This window comes from Lynx canadensis, chromosome D3 (genome assembly GCF_007474595.2).
Source record: "Lynx canadensis isolate LIC74 chromosome D3, mLynCan4.pri.v2, whole genome shotgun sequence".
Taxonomy (NCBI): Eukaryota; Metazoa; Chordata; class Mammalia; order Carnivora; family Felidae; genus Lynx; species Lynx canadensis.
Genome location: NC_044314.2, coordinates 59,276,171 through 59,289,205, shown reverse-complemented (window position 1 = coordinate 59,289,205; position 13,035 = coordinate 59,276,171). Strand labels below are relative to the sequence as shown.

Below are 13,035 nucleotides of genomic sequence, written 5' to 3'. Positions count from 1 at the left end.
TCACTAAAGAAAAGACAAACAAAAGAATATGCTTTGCAAATATACAGTTGACTAATATGATTGTGCTTCCTCTCCTATCCTCCCTTCTAACTTCATTTTGTTGTAAGCAGCAGCAGTTAACATGGTCTATAAGCAGGATATTATAGCCCTTCCTCTTCTTAAGGTACAAATAAGCAGTCAAATATCTATTTAAAACTGAGTAAAATTACTTTAAAAATTTTTTTAATGTTTATTTATTTTTGAGAGAGAGAGAGTGAGAGGGGGAGGGGTAGAGAGAGAGGGAGACACAGAATCTGAAGCAGGCTCCAGGCTCTGAGCTGTCAGCACAGAACCCCATGAGGGGCTCCAACCCACACGAGATCATGACCTGAGCTGAAGTCGGATGCTTAACTGACGGAGGCACTTAGGCACCCCAGAAAATTACTTTTAACAACAGCTTTCAATGTCAAGTTGCTCAGAAATCCTGTAAAACATGGCAATAAGCACCATGTGCATTGCCTCAGAAGAGTTTCTGACCCTTACCCAAACAAAATAAGTATGTGATCTTGAAAAAGTACTGAATGATTGAACAGAGACTGAGAACAGTTAAATATATCACTCTGGGTAAGCCAAAAGTTCATAAAGGAAATACATAATATTCTGTATTTATTCTTCCTATGATATAAATCTAATGATTTTTTAAAAATGTTTATCTAGCTTTGAGAGAGAGTGCGAGGGGCAGAAAGAGAGGGAGAGAGAGAGAGAATCCCAAGCAGGCTTGGAGCTATCAGCACAGAGCCCAATGTGGGGCTCGAACCCATGAATGTGAGATCATGACCTGAGCTGAAATCAAGAGTCAGACACTTAACCGAATGAACCACCCAGACTCCCCTGTATAAATCTAATGATTAATAAGTATTCTTAACTTACCGAAGCAATGTTTTTAATAGAAATGTTAGTGAAAAATGTCTGCTTTTTGCTGTTGTTTCTACATTTTTATGAGGCCAATGCTCTGCCACTACTGTATATTTACTGGCAGCTTTCAAAAGATACATACAAAGTATCCAGGAAGAAAGAAGTTTTAACAAGCTGACATCAAGCAGCCCAAATATAATTTCACAAATGCAACCTTCACTATATTCAAACATTTAGAAATGAAAGTTCTAATTCTCTCCTCAAATCTAGCACTGTATTCCGTCCCTACAATTCTACTGAAATTACTTTTACCACACAAAGACATTTTAAGGTATCCCAGCTGACAAAATCCAGTGGCCTCATTCTTCCTGTTCATCTCTGTGGCACTTGGCATATAGACCCCCTTAGCTACTCTTCTCTGTTTAATCTCTCCTGGTTCTCTCTGTCCTTGTTTCCCATCTCTCAATGATTCTGAAAGTATTTGAATTTCCCTAGGCATATTCTCCTTCCTTCTTGCTCTACTCTCTTTGGGTTCTATCTCCATAATGATAAGGTTAACCTTTTCAACGAATCCTCATTTCCAATGAGCTGTTTTGAGTTCTGGACTTTGATCTATCTAACTGTCTACCAATACTTCTTGTTGGATGTTCTGATGGCCAACTCAACAAGTACAAACCAAACATTCTTCTGAAAACAACAATTCTTCTATTTCCTAAATTCCTTCTCAAGGAATAGTGCAATCAAACTCAGGGTGGATCCAGATTACTTTTTCTACATACACAAGTTTAATTCATTCAACATCTTTTATGTCTGCCAAACTCTTTCCATCCCCATAGCCACTGTCCACACTGCCTTTTGCTTGGATTTTTTAAAAAACACTCTAACTGGTCTCTACTATGACCCTTTTGGCCCAATGGCTACAGGATAAATTCCAAGTTCCTTAGCAACACATCAGGCCATAATGAACTGGCCGCTGTCTAATGCTTACTTCCCACCCTCCATCCTCCACAGGCCACATCCTAACTTTATATGTATCTATTACTGTAACAGATTTAGGTCTTTTTTACATCTTGGACTGTCCTCTGTTCCTACTTTCCTGCTGGCCAAATACTTAGTCATCCTTGAGAATCCAGACTAAGTAACTTTTCTACTGTGACACCATTACTGACCCCTCTAGAACTGTTTGTTTCTCTCCTCTTTGTCCCATCATTATACACTCAATACTCTCATTAATGTGCTTCTTACAGTGGTAAAGAAATTCTTAAATTATGGTATCTGAGACCATCTCAGAAGATCTGCAAGGCCAGAAATATGCTCACAGTAACACTAAGGTGCCACCTGCACCTTTCTCATACTCTCAAGAATATATACTGCAGCTCTCTAGACACTACATGACAAGTGATATCCAAATACACTGCATGTAGATGCAGATGAGAATTTGGTGGTCTTCTGTTAAGTCACACACTAAAGATACGTGCAAAACCAATGACACTCTTCTCACTAATAGTTTTTGTCTTGGAACATATAGTTATTTTCCATAAAAATATACTATGTGGGTAAACACACACATATGTATTTTTTAAACCAGTTAAAAAAAATCTAAAGTTTTTCTCAGTTTCAATTTCTGATATTGTAAATATCAACAGATATACCCACATATAAAAAAGCTCTTTGGGATCTTTAGTTACACTGAAGGGGTCCTGAGAGCAAAACATTCAGACAAACAGGAAGAGTGTTCGAGTTTAGAGTCTTCATGAAGACTTAAATCACGGCTTAACCACTCACTGTTTTATTCCAAGTGTCATAAAAGAATATATAACACAATAGGAATCCAATGTAAGATTTGTTAAATAAAAGGAATAGTAAAAATACTTTGCTTATGATTTGTCACATTTGGCAAATTAAAATATCATTTGGGGAAAGTCGTCTATGGAGGAATAAAGGTATTAGCAACTTACCTCCCCAAGAAACAACTATAAATCTAGACAAAATTGTCAAAAACAACCACCTTAAGGCTCCCAAAACTGAAAAAAAGCAAACAACAAATTGAGAAGCATTTTTTTTTCCCCTCAAGAAAAACTGCTGAACTATGGACAAGAACAGTGAGTGTCTTTGGCATTTTTGCCTGGGGAATGCTCTCACATTCCCTGGCTGATGCTTAGTTTGCATGAAGTGCTACCAGGGTGGGGCTGGCAAGAAAAGCAGCATCTCTGCTGCCAGAGTGTGTCAACTCGAATTGGCAAAGAAGGTGTAAAAAGCCTATCCAGATGCACTGTTTCTAAAAATAGCAAAGAGGGTAGGAAATGATTGGAGGGGGCAAAAAACATACATCTTATTAGCCTAAGGTTGTGATCCTGCTGCAGAAGAGCATCAAGCCGGTGAATAAGCAAGAAATTTAACAGGGAGATTACAGAAATGAGAGAGCCACAGGGTGTGCCAGATAAGACTGACACACATCCCTGGCTGAGAGGAGAAGATCAATGGGAAAGATCGGAGAAGGGCTAAGCTCTCCATGCATCTCTCACTGACAGGGAGATTATGTGTACATGCAGAGGAAATCTGAGAGGGTCCATATCCTCTACATATCATTAGTTGACTGCACACAAGCACAGCAAGACCCAGGTGAGCCCAACAAAAAGTAAATGCCAGGACAGATTTCAAAAATGCCCTAACATTGAATGCACTCCCCAACACAGGCAAGTGTGCCTGTAGAAGGTGGAAATCTGACTGGCTCATGGTGTTTGAGTACAACTCCTGACCAATCAATGGCTGCCGACTAATTTATACAGACACAGGGGTACCTCTGTGGAAGCAAGACTAAAATATAAAAAGAAAAAAAATGGATACCAGTGGTTGTGACAAATACTGCAAACTCCTAACATTTTACTCAAAAAAAAAAAAAAAACAAACAAAACAAAACCCAAAAAACAAAACAAACCAAACAAAAAACCAACTTAGCAGCAATCACAAGGTTCAGGTGGGAAATAATGAGCACCCAAAACTGTAGAACTGCTACAGTATATGACCTAAATTGTCCAGTTTTCAATAAAAATTAAGACATACAAAAAAGCAAGGAAAAAAGTATTCAAGAGAAATTTCTCTGAGTAAGCCCATATACTAGATTTGAAAGTTATTATAAAGAAATAAAACAATGTTTAAAAATTTTAAGTATGACAATAATGACTTATCAAATAATACCAGTAAGGAAAAATCACAGAAAGAGCCAAATGGAAATAATGGATTTGAAAAGCAAAGTAACAGGGCGCCTAGGTGGCTCAGTCAGTTAAGTGTCCCCGACTTCAGCTCAGGTCATGATCTCTCGGTTTGGAGTTCACACCCTGCTTCGGGCTCTGTGCTGACAGCACGGAGCCTGGAGCCTGCTTCGGATTCTCTGTCTTGTTCTCTCTCTCTCCCCCTCCCCCACTCACATGCTCACAAAAAAAAATGAAAGGCAAAATAACTACAAATATATTAGATATGTTCAACAGCAGATGTGAGATGGCAAAAATACACACACACACACACACACACATATATATATAGAAAATCAGTAAATTAAATATTACAAGTTTCATGAAAACCTTAAATCTACAGATCCAAGAAACTCAACAAACTCCAAAAAGGATAAACACAAGGGAGAATCCTAAGCACATGACAAAGAGAGAGAAGCAGTGAAAAAAATTCATTGTGACAAAGGTACAAAACAATTAATAGCTGACTTCTTATCAGAAACAGTTAAAGCAAGAAAGTAGTAGAGTGACATTCAATCTACTAAAAGAAAAAAAAGTCAAGAAATCTATATCCAACAACACTGCCCTTTGAAAATAAAGCAAGCAGTCAACAAAAACCACATATTATAGAATTCCATTTGTATGAAACATCCAGAATAGGCAATTCTATACAGACAGAAAGGACTGGTGGCTGCCTAGGGCTGTGGGAGTTGGGGACAGAATGAGAAATGATTACTGATGGGTACATAATGTTTCTCTTTTGAATGAAAATGTTCTAAAATCAATAGTGGAGATGACTGCACAACTCTGTAAATATACTAAAAACTACTGAATTATATACACTTTAAATACAGTATGTGATTTACATTTCAACAATATTGTTTTTAAAATATGGAGAATCAAGATATTCCTAGATCAATGAAGACTTAAAGAATCATGGCTGAAGATCTTACAGTAAATGCTAAAATTCTTAGTTAAGAACATGACAACCAAACAATAACTTGAGTCTATAAAAAGAAGAAATTAAGACTGACAAAACTGGCAAATTTATAGGTAAAAAAGAATTGTATGAATATGTATTTCTCCTCTTATTTTTTTCAAAGATAAAATTGTATAAAATTATAATAGTCTGTTATTGGATTGGTAACAAATGTTGATGAATCCATGTATAGATACATAGATACACGAAAAAAGTGGAGGAAATGGAGCTATACAGGAACTAAGTTGCTATATTTTACTGAATTAAGTCACTATTAATTTATAATACTTAGATGCACAGTATAAACGACAGATCAACATCTTAAGATTACAATTTAAGAAACACAGTTTAAAAATAATAAATTTAAATAGTATATTAAAAAATATTTAAAATTAGGGGTGCCTGGGTGGCTCAGTTGGTTGTGTCCAACTTCTGCTGAGATTATGATCTCATGGTTCATGGGTTTGAGCCCCACATCGGGCTCTGTGCTGATAGCTTGGAGCCTAAAGCCTGCTTCGGATTCTGTGTCTCCCTCTCTTGCTCTCTGCCCCTCCCCCACTTGAGTTCTGTCTCCTTCTCTCTCAAAAGTAAATATTAAAAAAAACTTAAAAAGGGAGCACAGAAGGAAGAAAAACAAAAAAAATATGAAACATAAGAACACAGAACAAAATGGAAGATATAAGTCTAACCCTATAAATAATTATGTTAAATGTAAATGGAGTAATCACTTTAATCAAAAGGCAAAGATTGCCAGGGCAATCAGGTACGAAAAAAAAATCAAAGTACCCATACTGGAAAAGAAGTAAAATTATCTTCATATGGAGTTGACATGATTCCATATGTAGAAAATCTTAAGGAATCCATAAACTTTTAGAACCAATAAATGAGTTCAGTAAGATCATGGAATAGAAAATCCCTACATACAAATCATTTATATTTATATATACTAGCAATGAAAAATCCAAAATGAAATTAACTACAATAGCATCCCAAAGAATAAAACACTAACAATTTAGCAAGAAGAGCTCAAGATTTGTACACTAAAAACTACAAAGTATTGCTGATGGAAACTGAAGGTTTAAATAAACAGAGAGATATTCTCTAGTGATAAACTGGAAGACATACTGTTAGGATGTCAATACTATCCAAATGGATCTACTCAATAAAATCCCTATAAAAATCCCAGCAGGCTTTTTTGTAGAAAATTTCATAAAATTAAGATGGAAATGCAAAGTACCTTAAACAGTCAAAATGGTTTTAGAAAAGAACAAAGTCTGGAAACTTAAAATTCCTGATTTTGAAAGCAGATTTGGGGTTGCCTGGGGTTGGTGTGGGAATAGGGACTGAATGCAATGGGCATGAGGCTCTTTTAGCAATGATGTAAATGGTGTAAACTGGATTGTGATGATGGCTGCACAACTCTATAAATTTACTAAAAATCACTGGATCATACACTAAATGAGTGAAATTCAGGGTATATAAATTACACCTCAATAAAGCTATTAAAAACAGTGTTTGTATACAATGTTCATCACAGCTCTATTCTTGTTTGCCAAAAACTGGAACCATTTCAGATGTTCTTCAACAACAACAAAAAAAGACTAAGGGGGAAGAAAAGACATAAAAAGGAAAAACAAAACAAAACACAACACCAAAAAGAAAAATTAAAAAATAATGTGTAATGGGGTGCCTAGGTAGCTCAGTCGGTTAAGCATCCGACTCTTGATTTCAGCTCAGGTCATGATCTCACGATTTGTCAGATCAAGCCCCATATCAGGCTCTGCAATACAGTGCAGAGCCGGCTTGGGATTCTCTCTCTGCTCCACTCCTACTGATGCATGTGCACACGTGCTCTCTCTTAAAATTAATAAATAAGCTTAAAAAAAGAGATACTGTGTAAAATTAACTACAGAAGAGACTAAGAACAGTGAGACCAGTTAGGAGACAATTGCAGAAGTCTAAATGAAGGTTCTGAGAGCCTAAATTAAATAGGAGTGAAGAAGGATAGATGTTAAAAGACAATCACAGGTCGTTGCCAATCACTAACAATAAACAACAAAAACTGTTAACATTTACTGAGCATATATTATGTAACAAGCATTGCATTAGGCACCATACTGATGCCATTTCATTGTCACAGCAATTCTATAAAGCAGTCTTGTCTTCCAATACAGAGAGATACACTGAGGCTAGAAAAGTCATATAAATTTATCCAAGGCTAAAGACAAGGAAAATGGAACTGCTACCATGTATGTGTTTTGATACTGGGGGTCAGGAAGTGGACAAAGAAATGCCAAATGACTGTGATGTCTTGGATTTTTTTTTCACCCCCTCTCAATGATCATTTCGTAAGTAAATATGCCATATTAGTAAATGTGTTATCTCAGGGAATGAAAAACAATCTTATCCCAGGAATCCAATTTAATTTTAAAGGAATTAGATAAATGGTTTGGATTTAACTGGCATCCAACTGTTTTTATTTTATGGGTAATTACTAAAATTACCAATGGGGAGTTTTTCCCAGTTCCAAAAGAGTCAACCCATCTTTAAGATAATCATATACCTTTCTTCCATATGGTTTTTCTACCATATTGCTGTCACTGTCAGAATTTTCACTCTGAACTGGTTTTGTGAACCCAGATTTGGGCATCTTATAGCTGTTCAGCTAGCTTCTTCTTTTGTCAGTCTTCTCATCCTGGATCTGTAAAGAATGGACATAGGAGGGTTATTTGTATACATCTGCAGTAAAAACCTACTTAAAGGTATACACCACAGTTAATGTAACTTGTTACTCTCTGTCTTTGTAAGTCCTAGTCTAAAGTAAGGTTTCATTTAAGAATTTGAGCTTCTAAAGTTCTCTTGTTTAAGTCCATTCAATTTGTCACTGAAAAGAAGAAAAGAGAACTACTTTTATATTTTTTTCCACCTTCTCTAGACTAATACCTAATCTCCAGTTTTCCAGGTAACCACAAGCAGCAGAAGTGAAAGCAGTGGCAAAGGGTTTGTCATTTCAGCCTGTCTCTAAAGGTAGAAAGTTCTAACAGATTCTCTGGTAGTTCAGTATTGGTCTGGAATTTACTTCTGAAGACCCAACCAAGAATTGGATAGGTCAGGTTGGCAATTTTACCATTTTAGATTATATTTATGAAACCGTTCCAAGTTAAAATTCTTGGTAGTGTTTATTTTCCTTCACAGAACTCCCAGACATCTCTAGACAGTCACTTTATCAATCTATTCATTGACTGAATTCCTACCATACTGTAATTATGTCATATATCGCTTTCTAACTTGTTCAGTTTTCTGTCTCCTGCTCTGCAATAGGTCAAGGACCCTGATAGAAACCTAAGCTTACATTTTAGACCCCCCAAAAAAATTCCAAGCAGGGAGTTTTAAATATAAAAAGGGAAGTCACAGCACCTGAGTGGCTCAGTTGGTTAAGCGTTCGACTCCGGCTCAGGTCATGATCTCACGGTTCATGAGTTCGAGCCCCGCATCAGGCTCTGTGCTGACAGCTCAGAGCCTAGAGCCTGCTTCGGATTCTGTGTCTCCCTCTCTCTCTGCCCCTCCCCTGCTCATACTCTGACTCTGTCTCTCTCTGTCTCTCAAAAATAAAGATTAGAAAAAATTAAAAAAAAAAAAAGGGAAGTCATGAGACTAGACCAGTACTGCCATCTGATGACCTACGAGCTACATGTGGCTGCTGAAAGTTAAATTAACTAAAATTAAAGTAACTACTGTACAATACAGATACATTCCTATTATCACAGAGAGCTCTACTGTATACTACTGATCTAAACTGAGGTTGCTGGCCAACAGAAGCAAGACTTGGACCACAACAATAAACAGAACAGACCAGAGTAATTTTTAGTTTTCATGCTATAAATTTCCTATAGATGAATATTATAGGTCTAAGTAAAGCTACATTCCAGCATCTAAGTGAATTATTAAACAGAGGATTAGTAAGATCTTCTGTGTTCTTCGAATTGTTCTATTGGTGATTTAAAATATTTGATTTCGGGGCGCCTGGGTGGCTCAGTCGGTTAGGCGTCCGACTTCGGCTCAGGTCATGATCTCGCGGTCCGTGAGTTCGAGCCCCACGTCGGGCTCTGTGCTGACAGCTCAGAGCCTGGAGCCTGCTTCGGATTCTGTGTCTCCCTCTCTCTCTGCCCCTCTCCCACTCACACTCTGTCTCTCCTTCAAAAATAAATAAACATTAAAAAAAAAAATAAATAAATAAATACAATAAAATATTTGATTTCAATAGAAACAAAACCCAAAGTCACCTAAATGAACTGAGTTAGCTTGTAAATTATCAAAATTAGATTAAATTAATCCAAACATAGCCAAATCAGACTACATTCCAACAGAAAAAAACTGCCAGAGTTCAAATAGTTCAAATCTTTTATAGAGGAGGAAATAAACTTGAATAAGGAAACTTTTTTGATACTACACACCAGGCAGAGTTTACCTTGGGATCATGCAACTGTTTCAATTGATACCATATAAACAGAATCACTTAAACATAGCACTGTCCTCAAAACTAGCCCTGTGTAAAGCTTACAGTTAAAATTAGGAGTCATATAATCAGAAGAACTCTGACTCAAAAGCAAAATGGATCTACATAGTATCACCAGGCATTAGTCTAGGTGAGATTTATAAAGATAAAGCACTTTGTAGATCAAGCAAAGCACATTATTGGTGAATGAAGGAGTGTCATGAATATTTTTTTAAGAATATTTCAGATAGAAGGGCACCTGAGTGGCTCAGCTGGTTAATAAGCATCTGACTCTTTATTTTGGCTTAAGTCATGATCTCACAGTTCATGGGATCAGGCCCTGTGTTGGGCTCTGCGCTGACAGCATGGAGTCTGCTTGGGATTGTCTCTTTCACTCTCTGCTCATCTCCTGCTTTCTTTCTTGCTCTTCAAAATAAACAAATATTTTAAAAAACCATACACAGCAATATAATATATTAATAGACTATATGTTAGGAAAAGCTTACATTATCTTTCAATCACCTTATTTGGAAAACTTCAGAATAAAAACCAAAATTAGATTCTAAAAATATTACTTCAATCAACTAATATTAAGCATTTAATACATGGTTCTGTGACCTCAATATATTATGTAAAGCCAGATCAACCAATACAATTATACACAGGATAATCAAAATCACACTAGGTAAATTAAAATGGAATATTTTAAAATATAAAAATAACCCAATAGAAGCAGTAGAAGAAAAACTGAAGAATGAAAAACAGAAGGAACAAACAAAACAATGATAGACCTAATCCAAACATACCAATAATGATATGAAATGCAGATGGACTAAACACACCAATTTAAAAAAACTGTCAGATTGTATACCTGAAACTACTGTAACACTGCATGCGTTAACTATGCTGGAAATAAAGATACAAACAAACAAATAGGAAAACTGAAAAAGAAAAAAACAGACCATCAAACAGGGGGAAAATGACCATACTATGAGCTATTAACAAGAAATTCATTCATATGTAATTCTATAGGTAGGTTAAAAAGTAACAGAATGGAAAAAGATATGCCATGCAAACACTAATCAAAGGAACATTGGTATATGTGCTGCCGAAGCGAGCACTAATCAAAGGAACATTGGGAGTAACTACATTAATATCAGACAAAACAGTTCTCAAAGAACTTTACTTATTACACACTGATAAAAGGATCAGCTCACTAAATGTATATGCAATTACAACAGAGCTTCAAACTACAGGTAGCAAAAATTGATAAAACTGACAGGAGAAATAGACAAATTCATAATTATAGTTGTAGGCTTCAACTACTCTCAGTAAGACAGAAAATCAACAAGCATATATAAAAGAACTGAAAAACGCCATCAATTCAAATCAAGTGGATCTAACTGACATTTGTATAAAAATGTATCCAACAAAAGAATATACATTCTTTTCAACAGCACACAGAATTTTACTGAGATAGGCCATGTCATGAGTCAAAAACAAACATTAATAAATTTAAAGTAATTAAAATCATATAAATTTTGTTTTCACATTATGAAGAAATTAAACCAGAATCAAATATAGAAAGATAACAGGAATATATCCAAATTTAAAAATAAAGAAGAATCAGTAAGACTGAAAACTGGTTCTTTAAAAAGAAATAAATACATAAAAAATTTTTAAAAATTTGCCATCTCTGGTAAGACAAATTAGATATAAGAGAGAAGACCTACCAAAATCAGCAATAAAAGGAGAGCATCCCTACAGATCCTACAAACACATGAAGGGGTAATAAGGGAATATTATCAACAACTTTACACAAATAAATTCAACAAATTAAGTGAAACAAATTTCTTGAAAGGCACAAACTACCACAGCTCACTGAAGGAAGCAATCTCAGTGGCTCAATATTTATTAAAGAAATTGATTTCATATTTAAAAACAAAGAAGACTCTAAGCCCAGGTGGCTTCAGCGGTGAATTTCACAGAACATGTAAAGAAGAAATAATGCTAATTCTACATACCCTCTCCTGAAAGATGAAAGAAGCAGGAACATATTTTATAAGGCAGGCCATCAATATCCTGGTACAAAAGTCAGAGTAAGTCTTTTATAAGAAAACTACAGATCCATATAATATCTCATGATCATATGCCAAAAAAAATCCTCAATAAAAATACTAGCAAATTAAACCCAACTATATATAAAAAGGACAATCCATCATGACCAACTGGGATTTATCCTAGTAATTCAAAGTCAGCTTAATGTGTGAAAATCAATCTGTGCAATTCACTGTATTAACAGACTAAAAGCCAACTGATAGTCTCAACAGATACAGAAAAAGCATTTGATAAAACTTCATACTCATCAATGGCAAACAACTCTCAGTAATAGAACAGAACTGAATGCTTTGTCTCCTAAGATCAACAGGGAGGAAAGAATGTGCACTCTCATCACACCTCATTATCTTTCCCCCACTGGCTTTACTGAGACACAACTGACAAAAACTATTTATATTTAAGGTGTACAATGTGGTAATCTGATATATATACTGTGAAATGATTACCACAACCAAGCTAATTAAAACATCTATCATGACACCTAATTTTATCTGTGTGTGTGTGTTGTAAGAACACTTAAGATCTATATTCTTGGCAAATTTCAAGTATACATTATTATGAACTAGTCACCATGCTATATACATCTCCCCATTTCCCCCAGTCCTCAGCTCCTAGCAACCACCATTCTACTCTCTGTTTCCATGAGTTCATTTTTAGATTACACATATAAGTGAGATCATACAATATTTATCCGTGTCTGGCTTATGTCACTTAGCATAATGTCCTTTAAGTTTATCCATGTTGACACAAATGGGAGGATTTCCTTTTTTTAATGATTGAATAATATTCCATTGTAAATATGAAGATTGCATCTTCTTTATCCATTTATCCATCAACAGACACTAAGGTTGATTCTATACTTGGCTATCATGACTAATGCTGCAACACACACATCGGACTACAGATACCACTTTGAGACACTGATTTCATTTCCTTTAGATATATACCTAAAAGTGGGATTGCTGGATCAGACAGCAGTTCTATTTTTAATTTTCTGAGGAACCTCCATGCTGTTTTCCATAGTGGCTGCACCAATTTACATTCCCAAGAGTGTACAAGGGACCTTTTCCACCATACTGTCACCAATACTTGCTATCTCTTGCTTTTTTGTTAACAGCCATCCTAACAGGTGTGAGGTGAGATCTCATCATGGCTTTGATGTGCAGTTCCCTAATGATTAGTGATGTTGAGCACCTTTACATATACTTGGCCATTCGTAGGTCTTCTTTGGAAAAACGTTCAGGTCCTTTGGCCATCTTTAAATTGAGTTTGTTTGCTACTGAGTTGTAGGAGTTCCTTATATATTTTGGATATTATTC

The 13,035-nt window shown here is 35.7% G+C and overlaps 1 protein-coding gene across 7 annotated transcripts in view; it reads right to left on the bottom strand.

Annotated features, from left to right (window-relative positions):
• Positions 1 to 13,035, bottom strand: part of ANKRD12 (ankyrin repeat domain 12) — a 127,556-nt gene that overhangs the window by 83,778 nt on the left and 30,743 nt on the right. For all 7 annotated transcript variants that reach the window (XM_030292565.2, XM_030292566.2, XM_030292562.1 and 4 more), the window contains exon 2: positions 7,667 to 7,804. In XM_030292565.2, coding sequence (XP_030148425.1) covers positions 7,667 to 7,753 — 87 coding nt within the window. In that variant the 5' untranslated portion in view covers positions 7,754 to 7,804. The remainder of the gene's footprint in view (positions 1 to 7,666; positions 7,805 to 13,035) is intronic.